The sequence below is a fragment of the Euprymna scolopes genome, chromosome 23 (genome assembly GCF_053919585.1).
Source record: "Euprymna scolopes isolate OS-2025 chromosome 23, ASM5391958v1, whole genome shotgun sequence".
Taxonomy (NCBI): domain Eukaryota; kingdom Metazoa; phylum Mollusca; class Cephalopoda; order Sepiida; family Sepiolidae; genus Euprymna; species Euprymna scolopes.
Window position 1 is genome coordinate 2,063,184 of NC_136504.1, and position 18,367 is coordinate 2,081,550.

The 18,367-nt window shown below is 30.0% G+C and overlaps 1 protein-coding gene across 39 annotated transcripts in view; it reads right to left on the reverse strand.

Annotated features, from left to right (window-relative positions):
• Window positions 1-18,367, reverse strand: part of LOC145245733 (CUGBP Elav-like family member 3-A) — a 979,738-nt gene that overhangs the window by 189,881 nt on the left and 771,490 nt on the right. For all 39 annotated transcript variants that reach the window (XM_080107310.1, XM_080107303.1, XM_080107290.1 and 36 more), the window contains one exon: window positions 11,630-11,678. In XM_080107310.1, coding sequence (XP_079963436.1) covers window positions 11,630-11,678 — 49 coding nt within the window. The remainder of the gene's footprint in view (window positions 1-11,629; window positions 11,679-18,367) is intronic.

The window sequence follows — 18,367 nt, forward strand, 5'->3', positions numbered from 1 at the left end:
TCGGATCCGCACCGAATGGTATATTATTTTTATTATTTATTTGTTTATTTACGAACTATTATTCTCATTGTTAGTCATCCTCAATCCTTTTGTTTCGTTTATTTAATTCTGAAACGCGATTCATCAGATTCATCAGATTCATTAAATAAAACTCTATTACTTCAGCCATAATTTGAGAGAAAGGGGATAGTGAGTCCATACATTTTGCAATAGTATTAGCTTAGAAGTGATTAAAACACTGACAGCAAGAACTCACCTCATTGTAACTGCAGTAAAGAATCCCCCCCTCTCTCTCTCTAAATAAATAAATGAATAAATAAACGAAAACGGAACTTCCATGAACAAAATACCACGAAGTTGCTCCCCACCTGACGACAGCGTGCCCGTTTTCATGTTTAATTTAAACAAATACTGTGTGAGTCGTCCTTTTGGATAATAAATCTTTTTAAAAAAATTCCGTGGTGGCGTTCAACTTATAATCTCTTTAATGAACGGCTCCCAGGCCTTGCTAAGTGGTGATCATTAATATATAAAAAAATGTGATTCATAAAACATAAAAAGATGATCACAATCTGACTACCAGAGAGATTACATTTACAACATAGCATCCAATAAATTTGTTAATCTTTAAAAATACTTAATACACTTCTTTTTAAAATTTTAATTACATTTTGTTATTATTATTATTATTATTATTATTATTATTATTATTATTATTATTATTATTATTATTAGTTGTAGTAGTAGTATCAGTAATAGTATCGTTTTGTCATTCATTGCTATCAATGATGTTTGTTCACAAGTTTTAATACAAGAAAATAAAAGACTACATGATTCCATTTCCATTTGATGAAAACTGTTTTTTTTGTTGTTGCATACTATCTACTAGCTGGTCAGTTGTGTACAAATCCCAAGAGCAATAGGAGCCTTCTATCATGTCTGAAAGTTCAACAAGCAAGATCGGAGATGTGCCGCTATACAATTCATGTCCTCTATTGATCCAAGTTATGACAACAGTACCATTGCCAGCACTCTTAAAAATGCATTGCTGGATTGCCACGAATAACAGGGACCCTGAAAGGTGATGAAAACAAAATTTCCGGCCATTGTTATGGACTTTGGTGTGGTTTCAAGGACCATACCAGGCCACCTCACATCTTCAAAATCGGTTTGAAAGTGTACCTTGATGTGTTGAAGAGTGTTATAATCCTCTGGTGCAATTAGGTGGCCGCTGGCAGACCTCGGTGTGGCAGCAGGACTCAGCGTTAACCCACAAGTTCAAAGACATCCAGGCTTAGCTTCAAAAGGACTGCTACAACTTTGTACTCTTCTCTCGCTGCCCCTTTTGTCTCTCGACCTGAACCCACTAGACTACTTCGTCTGGTCATACGTCGAGAACATCACCAACATGACCTCCCACAGCACATAAGTTTTAATTGGAAAGATAATTAAAAATTCAGATTCCCCTCTCCCAAATCTAATAACGATAGGATTGAACTTGTCATAGCTGATTCCATGTCTCAACGGATAACTGCACATTTATAACAGAGTCGGTCAATTGGTTGTCTCCGTTTAGAATAGGCTATTACTCAATCCAAAGTTAAAAATTAAAAGAAAACTTTTGAATTGTAATTCTGTGAACTGCAGCAGATGAAAACGATTTTTGTGGGAAACGTCTGAGAAGGTCGATTTCAATCTGACATTGGACGAATTTAGATTTTGTAGACAGTTTTAAAGAAAACGTGTTCGGTTGACAATCGATGATAATCTGAAATGATAGGTGAACAAAGATAATCTGATTGGAAATTTCGGTGCTCAGTGTCCCTCAAGGTTTTTCGTTTTATTTCAGAGTTAATCTTACAAAAAATATAAACAGCTTTAAATAATCTTTTTTTCGCAACATTTTATTATTTAGTAAAAAAAAAGTGAATGTCAATCTTAAATGGAATTATTTGTTTAGCCAATCATAATCTTTATTTTTGATTCGAAAATCATTTTATTTGAGATTTCGTAAATAATGAATTTGAATTAAAGTGCTTTTCTAAATTGAACTACTTGTCAATTTGAGAAAAGATCTTGAAGTTTTTAGACAAATCCTATTTTGTTTGATTTGTTTTATTAATTTTTAACGACATATCAACTATTTTCAGGCAATATAATACCGAATACAGTTATTTTGGTAAATGTAATTATGCTTCAAATTATTAACATCTTAAACCATAGATTATTAATTTCATAGTGTGTGAATAGTTCTATTTAAACCCTAGATTTTTAATTTCATAGTGTGTGAATGTTTCTATTTAAACCCTAGATTTTTAATTTCATAGTGTGTGAATGGTTCTATTTAAACCATAGATTTTTAATTTCATAGTGTGTGAATGGTTCTATTTAAACCATAGATTTTTAATTTCATAGTGTGTGAATGGTTCTATTTAAACCCTAGATTATTAATTTCATAGTGTGTGAATGGTTCTATTTAAACCCTAGATTTTTAATTTCATAGTGTGTGAATGGTTCTATTTAAACCCTAGATTTTTAATTTCATAGTGTGTGAATGGTTCTATTTAAACCCTAGATTTTTAATTTCATAGTGTGTGAATGGTTCTATTTAAACCCTAGATTTTTAATTTCATAGTGTGTGAATGGTTCTATTTAAACCATAGATTTTTAATTTCATAGTGTGTGAATGGTTCTATTTAAACCATAGATTATTAATTTCATAGTGTGTGAATGGTTCTATTTAAACCCTAGATTATTAATTTCATAGTGTGTGAATGGTTCTATTTAAACCCTAGATTTTTAATTTCATAGTGTGTGAATGGTTCTATTTAAACCATAGATTTTTAATTTCATAGTATGTGAATGGTTCTATTTAAACCCTAGATTTTTAATTTCATAGTGTGTGAATGGTTCTATTTAAACCATAGATTTTTAATTTCATAGTGTGTGAATGGTTCTATTTAAACCCTAGATTTTTAATTTCATAGTGTGTGAATGGTTCTATTTAAACCCTAGATTTTTAATTTCATAGTGTGTGAATGGTTCTATTTAAACCATAGATTTTTAATTTCATAGTGTGTGAATGGTTCTATTTAAACCATAGATTTTTAATTTCATAGTGTGTGAATGGGTCTATTTAAACCATAGATTTTTAATTTCATAGTGTGTGAATGGTTCTATTTAAACCCTAGATATTTAATTTCATAGTGTGCGAATGGTTCTATTTAAACCATAGATTTTTAATTTCATAGTGTGTGAATGGTTCTATTTAAACCCTAGATTTTTAATTTCATAGTGTGTGAATGGTTCTATTTAAACCATAGATTTTTAATTTCATAGTGTGTGAATGGTTCTATTTAAACCATAGATTTTTAATTTCATAGTGTGTGAATGGTTCTATTTAAACCATAGATTTTTAATTTCATAGTGTGTGAATGGTTCTATTTAAATCATAGATTTTTAATTTCATAGTGTGTGAATGGTTCTATTTAAACCATAGATTTTTAATTTCATAGTGTGTGAATGGTTCTATTTAAACCATAGATTTTTAATTTCATAGTGTGTGAATGGTTCTATTTAAACCATAGATTTTTAATTTCATAGTGTGTGAATGGTTCTATTTAAACCATAGATTTTTAATTTCATAGTGTGTGAATGGTTCTATTTAAACCATAGATTTTTAATTTCATAGTGTGTGAATGGTTCTATTTAAACCATAGATTTTTAATTTCATAGTGTGTGAATGGTTCTATTTAAACCATAGATTTTTAATTTCATAGTGTGTGAATGGTTCTATTTAAACCATAGAGTATTAATTTCATAGTGTGTGAATGGTTCTATTTAAACCATAGATTTTTAATTTCATAGTGTGTGAATGGTTCTATTTAAACCATAGATTTTTAATTTCATTGTGTGTGAATGGTTCTATTTAAACCATAGATTTTTAATTTCATAGTGTGTGAATGGTTCTATTTAAACCCTACATTTTTAATTTCATAGTGTGTGAATGGGTCTATTTAAACCATAGATGTTTAATTTCATAGTGTGTGAATGGTTCTATTTAAACCCTAGATTTTTAATTTCATAGTGTGTGAATGGTTCTATTTAAACCATAGATTATTAATTTCATAGTGTGTGAATGGTTCTATTTAAACCCTAGATTTTTAATTTCATTGTGTGTGAATGGTTCTATTTAAACCATAGATTTTTAATTTCATAGTGTGTGAATGGTTCTATTTAAACCCTAGATTTTTAATTTCATAGTGTGTGAATGGTTCTATTTAAACCCTAGATTTTTAATTTCATAGTGTGTGAATAGTTCTATTTAAACCCTAGATTTTTAATTTCATAGTGTGTGAATGGTTCTATTTAAACCATAGATTTTTAATTTCATAGTGTGTGAATGGTTCTATTTAAACCATAGATTATTAATTTCATAGTGTGTGAATAGTTCTATTTAAACCCTAGATTTTTAATTTCATAGTGTGTGAATGGTTCTATTTAAACCATAGATTTTTAATTTAATAGTGTGTGAATGGTTCTATTTAAACCCTAGATTTTTAATTTCATAGTGTGTGAATGGTTCTATTTAAACCCTAGATTTTTAATTTCATAGTATGTGAATGGTTCTATTTAAACCCTAGATTTTTAATTTCATAGTGTGTGAATAGTTCTATTTAAAACCTAGATTTTTAATTTCATAGTGTGTGAATGGTTCTATTTAAACCATAGATTTTTAATTTCATAGTGTGTGAATGGTTCTATTTTAACCCTAGATTTTTAATTTCATAGTGTGTGAATGGTTCTATTTAAACCATAGATTTTTAATTTCATAGTGTGTGAATGGTTCTATTTAAACCCTAGATTTTTAATTTCATAGTGTGTGAATGGTTCTATTTAAACCATAGATTTTTAATTTCATAGTGTGTGAATGGTTCTATTTAAACCCTAGATTTTTAATTTCATAGTGTGTGAATGGTTCTATTTAAACCATAGATTTTTAATTTCATAGTGTGTGAATGGTTCTATTTAAACCATAGATTTTTAATTTCATAGTGTGTGAATGGTTCTATTTAAACCCTAGATTATTAATTTCATAGTGTGTGAATGGTTCTATTTAAACCATAGATTTTTAATTTCATAGTGTGGGAATGGTTCTATTTAAACCCTAGATTTTTAATTTCATAGTGTGTGAATAGTTCTATTTAAACCATAGATTTTTAATTTCATAGTGTGTGAATGGTTCTATTTAAACCATAGATTTTTAATTTCATAGTGTGTGAATGGTTCTATTTAAACCGTAGATTTTTAATTTCATAGTGTGTGAATAGTTCTATTTAAACCTAGATTTTTAATTTCATAGTGTGTGAATGGTTCTATTTAAACCCTAGATTTTTAATTTCATAGTGTGTGAATGGTTCTATTTAAACCATAGATTTTTAATTTCATAGTGTGTGAATGGTTCTATTTGAACCCTAGATTTTTAATTTCATAGTGTGTGAATGGTTCTATTTAAACCATAGATTTTTAATTTCATAGTGTGTGAATGGTTCTATTCAAGCCCTAGATTTTTAATTTCATAGTGTGTGAATGGTTCTATTTAAACCCTAGATTTTTAATTTCATAGTGTGTGAATGGTTCTATTTAAACCTTAGATTTTTAATTTCATAGTGTGTGAATGGTTCTATTCAAGCCATAGATTTTTAATTTCATAGTGTGTGAATGGTTCTATTTAAACCCTAGATTTTTAATTTCATAGTGTGTGAATGGTTCTATTTAAACCTAGATTTTTAATTTCATAGTGTGTGAATGGTTCTATTAAAACCATAGATTTTTAATTTCATAGTGTGTGAATAGTTCTATTTAAACCATAGATTTTTAATTTCATAGTGTGTGAATGGTTCTATTTAAACCATAGATTTTTAATTTCATAGTGTGTGAATGGTTCTATTTAAACCATAGATTTTTAATTTCATAGTGTGTGAATAGTTCTATTTAAACCCTAGATTTTTAATTTCATTGTGTGTGAATGGTTCTATTTAAACCCTAGAGTTTTAATTTCATAGTGTGTGAATGGTTCTATTTAAACCATAGATTTTTAATTTCATAGTGTGTGAATGGTTCTATTTAAACCCTAGATTTTTAATTTCATAGTGTGTGAATGGTTCTATTTAAACCCTAGATTTTTAATTTCATAGTGTGTGAATGGTTCTATTTAAACCCTAGATTTTTAATTTCATAGTGTGTGAATGGTTCTATTTAAACCCTAGATTTTTAATTTCATTGTGTGTGAATGGTTCTATTTAAACCCTAGATTTTTAATTTCATAGTGTGTGAATGGTTCTATTTAAACCATAGATTTTTAATTTCATAGTGTGTGAATGGTTCTATTTAAACCCTAGATTTTTAATTTCATAGTGTGTGAATGGTTCTATTTAAACCCTAGATTTTTAATTTCATAGTGTGTGAATGGTTCTATTTAAACCCTAGATTTTTAATTTCATTGTGTGTGAATGGTTCTATTTAAACCTTAGATTTTTAATTTCATAGTGTGTGAATGGTTCTATTTAAACCCTAGATTTTTAATTTCATAGTGTGTGAATGGTTCTATTTAAACCCTAGATTTTTAATTTCATAGTGTGTGAATGGTTCTATTTAAACCCTAGATTTTTAATTTCATAGTGTGTGAATGGTTCTATTTAAACCCTAGATTTTTAATTTCATAGTGTGTGAATGGTTCTATTTAAACCCTAGATTTTTAATTTCATAGTGTGTGAATGGTTCTATTTAAACACTAGATTTTTAATTTCATAGTGTGTGAATGGTTCTATTTAAACCCTAGATTTTTAATTTCATAGTGTGTGAATGGTTCTATTTAAACCATAGATTTTTAATTTCATAGTGTGTGAATGGTTCTATTTAAACCATAGATTTTTAATTTCATAGTGTGTGAATGGTTCTATTTAAACCATAAATTATTAATTTCATAGTGTGTGAATGGTTCTATTTAAACCATAGATTATTAATTTCATAGTGTGTGAATGGTTCTATTTAAACCCTAGATTTTTAATTTCATAGTGTGTGAATGGTTCTATTTAAACCCTAGATTTTTAATTTCATAGTGTGTGAATGGTTCTATTTAAACCCTAGATTTTTAATTTCATAGTGTGTGAATGGTTCTATTTAAACCATAGATTATTAATTTCATAGTGTGTGAATGGTTCTATTTAAACCATAGATTTTTAATTTCATAGTGTGTGAATGGTTCTATTTAAACCATAGATTTTTAATTTCATAGTGTGTGAATGGTTCTATTTAAACCATAGATTATTAATTTCATAGTGTGTGAATGGTTCTATTTAAACCCTTGATTATTAATTTCATAGTGTGTGAATAGTTCTATTTAAACCCTTGATTATTAATTTCATAGTGTGTGAATGGTTCTATTAAAACCCTTGATTATTAATTTCATAGTGTGTGAATGGTTCTATTAAAACCCTTGATTATTAATTTCATAGTGTGTGAATGGTTCTATTATAACCCTTGATTATTAATTTCATAGTGTGTGAATAGTTCTATTTAAACCCTTGATTATTAATTTCATAGTGTGTGAATGGTTCTATTAAAACCCTTGATTTTTAATTTCATAGTGTGTGAATGGTTCTATTAAAACCCTTGATTATTAATTTCATAGTGTGTGAATGGTTCTATTTAAACCATAGATTTTTAATTTCATAGTGTGTGAATGGTTCTATTTAAACCATAGATTATTAATTTCATAGTGTGTGAATGGTTCTATTTAAACCATAGATTTTTAATTTCATAGTGTGTGAATGGTTCTATTTAAACCCTAGATTTTTAATTTCATAGTGTGTGAATGGTTCTATTCAAGCCATAGATTTTTAATTTCATAGTGTGTGAATGGTTCTATTAAAACCCTTGATTATTAATTTCATAGTGTGTGAATGGTTCTATTTAAACCCTTGATTATTAATTTCATAGTGTGTGAATAGTTCTATTTAAACCCTTGATTATTAATTTCATAGTGTGTGAATGGTGCTATTAAAACCCTTGATTATTAATTTCATAGTGTGTGAATGGTTCTATTTAAACCCTTGATTATTAATTTCATAGTGTGTGAATGGTTCTATTAAAACCCTTGATTATTAATTTCATAGTGTGTGAATAGTTCTATTAAAACCCTTGATTTTTAATTTCATAGTGTGTGAATGGTTCTATTTAAACCCTAGATTTTTAATTTCATAGTGTGTGAATGGTTCTATTTAAACCATAGATTTTTAATTTCATAGTGTGTGAATGGTTCTATTTAAACCATAGATTATTAATTTCATAGTGTGTGAATGGTTCTATTTAAACCCTAGATTTTTAATTTCATAGTGTGTGAATGGTTCTATTTAAACCCTTGATTATTAATTTCATAGTGTGTGAATAGTTCTATTTAAACCCTAGATTTTTAATTTCATAGTGTGTGAATGGTTCTATTTAAACCATAGATTTTTAATTTCATAGTGTGTGAATGGTTCTATTTAAACCGTAGATTTTTAATTTCATAGTGTGTGAATGGTTCTATTTAAACCCTAGATTTTTAATTTCATAGTGTGTGAATAGTTCTATTTAAACCATAGATTTTTAATTTCATAGTGTGTGAATGGTTCTATTTAAACCCTAGATTTTTAATTTCATTGTGTGTGAATGGTTCTATTTAAACCATAGATTTTTAATTTCATAGTGTGTGAATGGTTCTATTTAAACCATAGATTTTTAATTTCATAGTGTGCGAATGGTTCTATTTAAACCCTAGATTTTTAATTTCATAGTGTGTGAATGGTTCTATTTAAACCCTAGATTTTTAATTTCATAGTGTGTGAATGGTTCTATTTAAACCCTAGATTTTTAATTTCATAGTGTGTGAATGGTTCTATTTAAACCATAGATTTTTAATTTCATAGTGTGTGAATGGTTCTATAAAACCATAGATGATTAATGTATTTTATAGTGTGTGAATAGATCTATTGAAACAATAGATTATTAATGTATTTTATAGTGTATGGATGGTTCTATTTAAACGATAGATAATTAATGTATTTTATAGTGTGTGGATGGTTCTATTTAAACTCGTAGATACACGGACTGCTATTTTGGATTAGAGTTTATGTGGGAGTAATGAAAATTATGGGATGATTCTACACCCATCATCGGATATAGTTTAAGTTTGGAAAAGATATATAAAGTATAGTTTGAATGCATGAAGAAAATGTGAAAACAAGATACAAATTACAGATGGTTTTCTTGTGAAGAAAACAAAATAGAGAATATTTTAATATTAAAAGCAAAAAAAAACAAACATTTTAACAAGTTAAACATTTTTTTCATTTTTCATTTCGTAATTGTCTTCGTATGTAGATGCATCATCGGATTGAAAGTAATTTCGAGAATTTTAATTTTGTCCATGAGCATGAACACATTGTGCCGGAATTAAAACGGTTCTTATATCAAACAGCGAACATTAAACAGTTTGCTGTTTGTTGCTTTGAATTCTATCAACTTGTTTCTAATCACTGGAATCGAACACAGTACAGTTACACTCTATGCTCTTCTCACCCTGCATCATGCTCACTGCCAACATCCGCACCTACATCATTTGGCCTTCGGGCCGGGATCAAAGTGTAGTATCTGTTCCGGCAGATACTGCAAGCAAGGACCATGTGTGTGGGCAGCCTCACATGTGGGACCTTGGTCAATGTAGGGGCGGCCCTTCGTGCCAGTTGTCGCTGTCCAGCTCCCCTACTCCCCGGGGAGTTGGTCCCCATTACCCCTTCACTCCTCACATTAAAAATCGGCCTTGTGCCTGGTTTGCTCGGTGGGGGAGCGAATAGATACCATCTGTTCCGGCAGATACTACACTTAAGATAATTTGTACCAGTCAATGGAGGGGAAACCCTCTATACTGGGACAATTATTATTTTTGGTAACCAGATTGACCCCTTTTAGGGGAGCTGGTTTTTACCTCACATTAAAAACGGCCTTGTGCCTAATTTGCTCAGTGGGGGAGCAAATAAATACCATCTGTTCCGGCAGATACTGCACTTAAGATAATTTGTACCAGTCAATGGAGGGGAAACCCTCTATACTGGGACAATTATTATTTTTGGTAACCAGAGTGCCCCCTTTTTGCCTACTTTTAGGGGAGCTGGTTTTTGCCTCACATTAAAAACGGCCTTGTGCCTAATTTGCTCAGTGGGGGAGCAAATAAATACCATCTGTTCCGGCAGATACTGCAAGCTATGACTAGCTATGACTAGCAAAGACCAGATGTGGGGGCAACCCCACATGCCTGACCATTAACCAGCTCCCATTTCCCACCTCTCGGGAGCTGGCCCCCTTTTTCCCTTCCCCCTCCCTTCACTCCTCACATTAAAAATCGGCCTTGTGCCTAATTTGCTTGGTGGGGGAGCAAATAAATACCATCTGTTCCGGCAGATACTGCAAGCAAAGACCATATGTGGGGGCGACCCCACATATAAGACCTTGGTCAATGTAGGGGCAACCCTTCATACCAATTGTCACTATCCAGCTCCCCTACTCCCCGGGGAGTTGGTCCCCATTTCCCCTTCACTCCTCACATTAAAAATCGGCCTTGTGCCTAATTTGCTCGGTGGGGGAGCAAATAAATACCATCCGCACCTACATCATTTTGTGCATCATATCGCGGAGCATTTGTGAACCAAATTTCAACTCTGTAGCTTCTAAGCTGGCAAAATGATAAGTGTACCTAGAAACATACGAACCAAACAAACGTGTTTTATTGATATAGATTTTTATTGATATAGATTTTTATTGATATAGATTTTTATTGATATAGATTTTTATTGATATAGATTTTAGATGTTTACTGAACCACCGATGACCCGTTGGGACCGTATTTATAATATATACTATTAAATATATAATTTCTTAACTGTAACAGTGGATGATAATGTTTTTATAAGGATTACAATATCAAAGGATTTCACAAAGTCAGAATGCATTGTGATATCATTATAGACCCTTTCTCTGTTCAACTTTGTCTTCATCTCTCCTATCTCTTTTAATAATTTACATCATTCCATTTCACTAACAACTTCTCTTATCATTCATCCTTTATTCATGTACGACTTCTCCCACCATCTAAAGCTTCACGTACATATGAAGTGTGCACGGTGACAAGCAAGATGACAAGAGTTTTATTTAAATGAAAATATAGATTCAAAAGATGTTTTGATTAAACTCTTGTAATATGTCAGCGTCAGTAGCAGCAGCAGAATCCATGGGAGACCACAACTCCCAATCCTGCTCGATGCTCTTGCGAACGACCTGCTCATTGTCGTCTGGATGTGGGGAAAAGTCGACTTTCGTTCCTGACATCTCCCAACCAACAGCAAGATCGTAAGAAAATGTTCGAATCGTTTCGATGATGATGATGATTATCATCATCACCAATAACAGTAGCAGCGTTTACAGACAGTTTAAACATTTTGTACCACACAAGAAACTAAACAAATGTGAATTGAGGAAGATATACAAAGTATGTTTTGGACATTTTGTTTCTATTGCAAATTAAACAACTGACCTGCTCGGCTCTCACTATCAGCTGGTTTGACTTGAATTGGACGGTTCATCTGGAAAAAACAAAACAAAAGAAAAACAGGATAATCTCTTAGTAAAACATGTTGCAATAATCAAGAGGATGTTAATCATAATGAACAACAAATAAAAATTCGGCCATGTTGGTTTTTCACAGCAATAAACACAACAAATCAATTCGCCAAAGAAGAGAAAACTAACTTTGGATCATTCTTAACGTCTACAACCCATTTTCAACTCCACGTTAAAAAACGACCCTGGTGTCTAACTCTGTCCCGTGGGGAGACATAGTAAATAGGTACAACCCATTTTCAACTTTAATTTGAGATTTCAATCAACACTTTTACCTTATGTTCCATTTTCATCATCATTATTTGTATATATACAAATACAATACTGTTATCCATGGGCACGTGTTTTGTTGTTTATGACTCATCAATTCTCTAACTTAATAAATAACTTTGGTGATTTCTTTTCACCCTTCACCCTCACTTTCATGTTTATCATCCTCTTTCTATTTCTTGTCACCTCATAATTTGTCTTCCGTGGAAAACGATATCAGAGATATCACCTCTATTTCATTCTAATGAAATTTCTGTTAATGAAACCTACGAAATATCAGTCTAATCATGTTTTTCTTATGTGATGTGCTCATTATCTATAATATAAAGCTGAACGTCTGTGTGTGTGTGTCTGGTCACGAATAGGCTCCTATGGTTGACTATTATAGAAAACTGATCACATATAATGATAGAAGATGTATTGAGACACAGGAATGGGTATGTTTGATCTGGCATAATGATGATTCATTAAAATTGTGGGGCCTGCGTACGTGCCTGGTCCACAAAGTATGGAAATAAAAAATTTAAAAAAAAAAAAACGTTTACAAGTGTTTTTGATATAGATGTACATAATAATACTTTGGTAAGTATGTTTTAACTTAAATAGGGATGGTATAATAAAATTGTGAGGTCTGCGTTCGCACCTGGCCTCCATAGAATGGAAATAGGCACAAACTTTAATAAAGACTTTTCATATCTATCTGCGTAAGTATACTTTGATAATTATGTTTCAGTTTGAAGAAATATGGTATAATAAAATTATGGGGTGTTCATTCGGACCTGACCTCCATAGAATGGAAATATGTCACAAAGTTTAACAAGGTTTTTAATATAGATCCACAGGATATTGTGATAAGTGTTTCAGTGTGAACAGGTATGGTATAATGAATTATGGGGTTTATCTATTTTATTTTTACTTTCATCATATTTTGCTTTGGTTTTGATGCCTCCAAATTCGAAGCTATCTCTTTACAACCCTTTCTTTTCATAACCTATCATACTTTCATAAATCAGTCCATTTTCTGTAGGCTGTTTTTGAACCCAGTCAACGACGGGTACTTTTGCTAGTATATATATATATATATATATATATATATATATATTTTATAGGAGGTATTCTGTTGAAAAATAAATTTGTACATGTAAAGTTCTAATTTACAGTTTTTGTTTATACTTATGGTATTAAGCTCTACTTCTCACTGTCATATAAGCCTTTTTTTTTTTACTTGGTTGGGATAATAAAAACATTAATACATTTATTGGACCGAAGCTTAGCTTACTTTTGCATTAACCTAGTAAACTTCTCCTATTGATTACATTATATATATATATATATATATATATATATATATATATATATATATATATATATATATATATATAATTTAGTGGAAATGGTAATTAATAAAAACTGAAGAAAGTGCTCAATAGTGTTGTAGAGCAAATAGGCGTTTTATTTTTTATTACCGTATCTTTCTGTTAAGCTACATTATTGTTTCAGCTACTCGGCCGTTTTTTTGGCCGTCTGTAGCTTCCTCAGACTTTTACAGAAATGTTCGCTATTTCATCTCTTTCATCCCAAAATAGTGAAAATTTCTGTAAAAGTCTGAGGAAGCTACAGACGGCCAAAAAAAAATGGCCGAGTAGATGAAACAATAAACGGTAATAAAAAATAAAAACGTATATATATATATATATATATATATATATATATATATATATATATATATATATATATATAATATAAATTATTTATTTAAAAACTATACATCACATATTTAAGAGATGTACAATGGTTTCATTGAGATGGGCAAACTATAACTGTTTAGAAAAGACCCTACAATCCATTTAAAATCTTTAGTGACTCACGAAGTGAAGACAGTTACAAAATATAATTCAGTAATCACCGTTTTCATCATTTGGTGATTTCTCTCAAATGTTCCCTTTGGAAAAAGTATCGACTTTATAGGGCTGTGTATATGAATGTATGGGCCTTAATTGTAATAAAGATTATTGAAATGTATATACGTTTTTATATTCCAATAAAATATAGGCACTTCTGCAGTATACGGACGGTGGCAATGTTAGGGGCGATAACTCAAATTTCTTCTTGGTCAAATACCATGGAAAATAAGAAATAAGTAACAAACAAGATTTTTCTCTGAACACAAAAATATTTGAAAACCAAAACATTTATTGTATAAAAATGTATCAATATACAATTGTAAAAACATTTCTTGAAAATTCTGCGTAAGAAAATATCATTTTAATAAAACAATTTCTGAATTAAAGCAACATTGGATTTTTATAAAGTAAAATTTTTTTTTTTTTTGAACAAATGAATAATTTCAATGAAACGTTTCTTTGAATTAAAGCAACATTGAAGGGTTAACAACAATACCATGCTTTGTCCACATTGACACTACTCTATGGCCGACGACAATCGATTAGCCTGCAACAAGTCAATTGTTTCCCAGGTTTCCGACGCCAACAATGCAACATCGCACATATTTAGGGAATTTACATCCATTTTAAGATAAAGTATCCGAAAAAATTCACTGCAGAAGTGCCAAAATGTATTTCCATTTAAACAATAAACTATTTGCATCATAATCATCAAAACGAGATTGTTTTATTCCAATGATCGCTTATTGCTACTTTCCACCAAGCAACCGCAAACGATCATCACTTTTTATATAATACTTCAAATCAGCTGCTCCTAATGTTATAGATTGAATTACCTCCCCCTAGTATTACACACTATTGATAAATAAATATCTTTTGAAAGATAAACAAAATGGTTGATAATAATAGGATGTTAGTTACCTTCCACTTTTAATGATTTGGAGGCAAGGGTGATTATTTCATCCTCATCTTTAAAATGTTAAAAATGCAGGTTGATTTTGAACCATTTTCTTATTTTCATCGTCAGTTTTACTCTAACTTTCTTGAACTGTTTCAAATGTTTTTTTTTCTTCTTTTTTTTTGTGCATGTTTCTGTTTAAAAAGAATCGGTTACAAAATTTGAAGTTTTTTTTTTTTCATTTGAGAATTTCCCTTTTTTTTATTTGCAAATCAGATTTTGTTGCGAGTGCGAAAAAGTTGAATCTGTCGTGTGAAAAGGTCGAGAAAGAAGATTTGAAAAAATTGACAAAGAAAGAAAAGGAAGAAACAATTTAGATTTTCAATATTGATTTTTTTTTATCGATTTAATCTTTTCCCTTTTTAAGGTCAGGTTGGGGTGTTTGCTGCTGTCATTTTGGGTTAACCTTAAATAGTCGATTATTTCTGGTTGCCTTTCTCTTTCCTCTCCTTTTGGGAAAATATCTTTCTAGCTTTTAGTCATTTAGAAATCAAAAGAAAAAAGAAAGACAATTAAAATACTACAATACCCCCCTCCCGTCATTTTAAGTTGAGTAAAAGCCAATAATGAAAGCCAAAGTTTACTGTTTGGTTCCAGTCAACAACGAACACGAGGAAAAAAAAAAAACTTAAGAAGCACCGTACCTTCTCCTAAAACATGTTTGGCAGTTGGAACGTTTCCGAAATTAAAAATTGATTTGAAGAAAAACTGAGAATCTATTTTAATCGATCTGAAACAGAAATTTTTGTTTTATTTTTATCAAGCTGATCAATCCATTTCTGCTGACATCCCCATTTGTTGTTGTTTTTAAGACAATTTCTTTACCGTTTCAGTTTTATCTAGTGAATGTTATGTAAACCTTAAAAAATTTCATTTCAATGTTGGACGATGCAAAAATAAAAAAAAAAAATGGATTAAAAAAAAAATCTGAATTTTTTTTTTACTTTGTGAGAATTTTTATTTCACAGATGTGTCCAAGCATTAAAAAAGACTCTGTCCGTCGGTCAGTTTATCATTTATCTTATATAACTCCTTGGAGATTTAATTGATGATTTCTAATTAAAAAAAACAAAAAAAAAAAAAAACTACATACACCCACAATTACCTACTATATAGAGATCACTTTTTCTTAAATATTTCATTAAGTAGACCCCCAAACATGTCAATTCATTATTTAACGTTATTTCTAAATTTATTCAATTTATTATTTTTTTTGTACCAATGGATCACCACTTATCAAGGCCAAAAATTCAATCAAAGATAAAGGTTATGAAAATCTTATACTATTTTTTTTTTAACTAGATTCGGCAATTTGTGATAAAAGCAATTGTAGTAGATTTAGTTTTCAAAACCTTTTTAGCAAAAAAATTCCTACGTTTAATTTTGAAAATCTTTTGAATGGTTGGTGTGCCATCTTTATTTTTGAAATGGCATTTTTGGCTTATACACATTATTTAGAGATCATATTTGGATTGGCGAGTCACACTTCAGTTTGAAACCGAAATTTTATTGCAAAATACACAGATTTAATAGGCTAATTTTTACAATAAATTATCAAGAGCTTAATCTAGTTTGGTTGAAGCATTATTTCAAGTGTGTAAGTAAATGTAATTTATAGAAATCGATGCAAAATTACTTTTATATAGATTTGTTATTGTGTGATTATGATTCGACATTTAAATGAAGTCAAATAGCAAAAAAACTATGAGCATTTCTTAAAACTACGAAAAATAAAAATAACATGAAAAAAAATGAGAAACTTGATTCCATGAAATGTGGACGGTATTTTATGCACTCAAATTAACGTGACATTTCATCAGTCTTAAGATTGATTTCATCTATGTCACACACGTTCAAGAAACATGGATCAAATGATGAAGCAGAAATAAAAAAAAATGAAAAAAATTGGTTGGCCAAAAGAAGAAACTAAAAATGTTCATGGCTAAAACAAAAAAACAAACAAAAAAAAAAAACTATCCTAAAAATCAGTCCGAATATTGCTTTGCTTTTAAATCTCTAAAAATATCTTTTTATCGTTTCAGAAATCATTTGTCAAAAAATTGTTTAACGTGCTTATCGATTGAGAAAGCTTAATTTCTATTAACGGCCACCTTGAATACAATTCAGATCTAGATGCCCAATGGTCAGTCAGTTGCCATGGAAATAGTTTCAACTCAACTTGGCATTGCACATTGCCAAATTCACTAATGTTGAATAATTAACCTTTTGTATCTCTTTCTCTCAACAAAGAAAAAAATGTAATTTGGATAAATAGTTTATCTTCCAACAATGGAGAAAAATTTACTTCTTGGAACGCTTGAAGTTGGAATAAAAGACTTTTCAGTTATCAAGACAAATTATTTGCAATTTTATCATTTAGCTCAGAAAAATAATTAGAATACTATTAGTTTAGTAAAAATGTTTAGATCATAAAAGATAAGAAAAATTAAACTTGTTTAATTTTTAGTAGGAGGTTCAGTTTTCTCTATAAGTTTATAATTTTTAAATTCTTTTTTTACTCTTTTCGAAAGAAATACAAAAAACAAAAAAAAAGGTGTTCAAAATCTTGGAGGGGGGTTAACAATAAGATTTTTAATATTTTCGTTTTTAATCATTTGAAAATTGTTCATGCGATGAGGTAAATGATCAAATTACTCTGATAAGCTTTTACTTAATATCAGTTTTGAAAATTTGTCATCATTTTTATGATTGACTGTTTTTATATCAAGAAAGTTATTGCCTTTGGTCATCATCTTTCATCTTTAATCTTCATCTTTTGCAAGTATTTCATTATTTGTGCTTTTCTTTGCCTTCAGCCATGAATGTGAGAAACAAGAACCCCCACCCCCGACGACACATGTTGCTCATCATTTTCATTTCTGTCATGTGGAGATGCTGCATTGACAGAAACCTAAAGCATTAGAAGACATTTCCAAAGATTTTTCTGTTAATTCTGCTGCAGACAAATGTGTTCATTAGTTTATACCAGTGTTGTAGCAAATGAAGTTTTGATAATAGATCTTTACTAGAGTTGACCTGTTTAGGCCGAACCCTTTTTATAGACATAGAAGTACCAACTTTGCATTTGAACACATTTTTCATACATTTTCTGATTTTGAATCGGTGGAGCATTTTTAAAATTTTTTATTCATGAAAATCCACTTTCTGAATTTTGTTGCTTTTTTTATTGACGTTTCACCCCAAACAAGGCACAAGGACACTTAGTCATGAAGGGCTACTATTTGGGACCAAATTTGCAGGTATACTATTTATGGAGTTAGGCAGTGAGATGTATGTTCACATTACACTTGAATTTCTGCATATCAGTATATGGAAAGTTTTCAATTTAAGAAAATGCATTCTAAATTGTCAAAATATTGTTTATAATAAAACAAGTCAGATAAAGTTGCGAATATGCACCAACTTAGCAAATTGTTAATCTTGGACACAAAACGAGTATAATAAGCAGTAAAAAAAATCAAACTTTCTGTCAGAAAAGGTAAGTAAATTTTCTCCATTA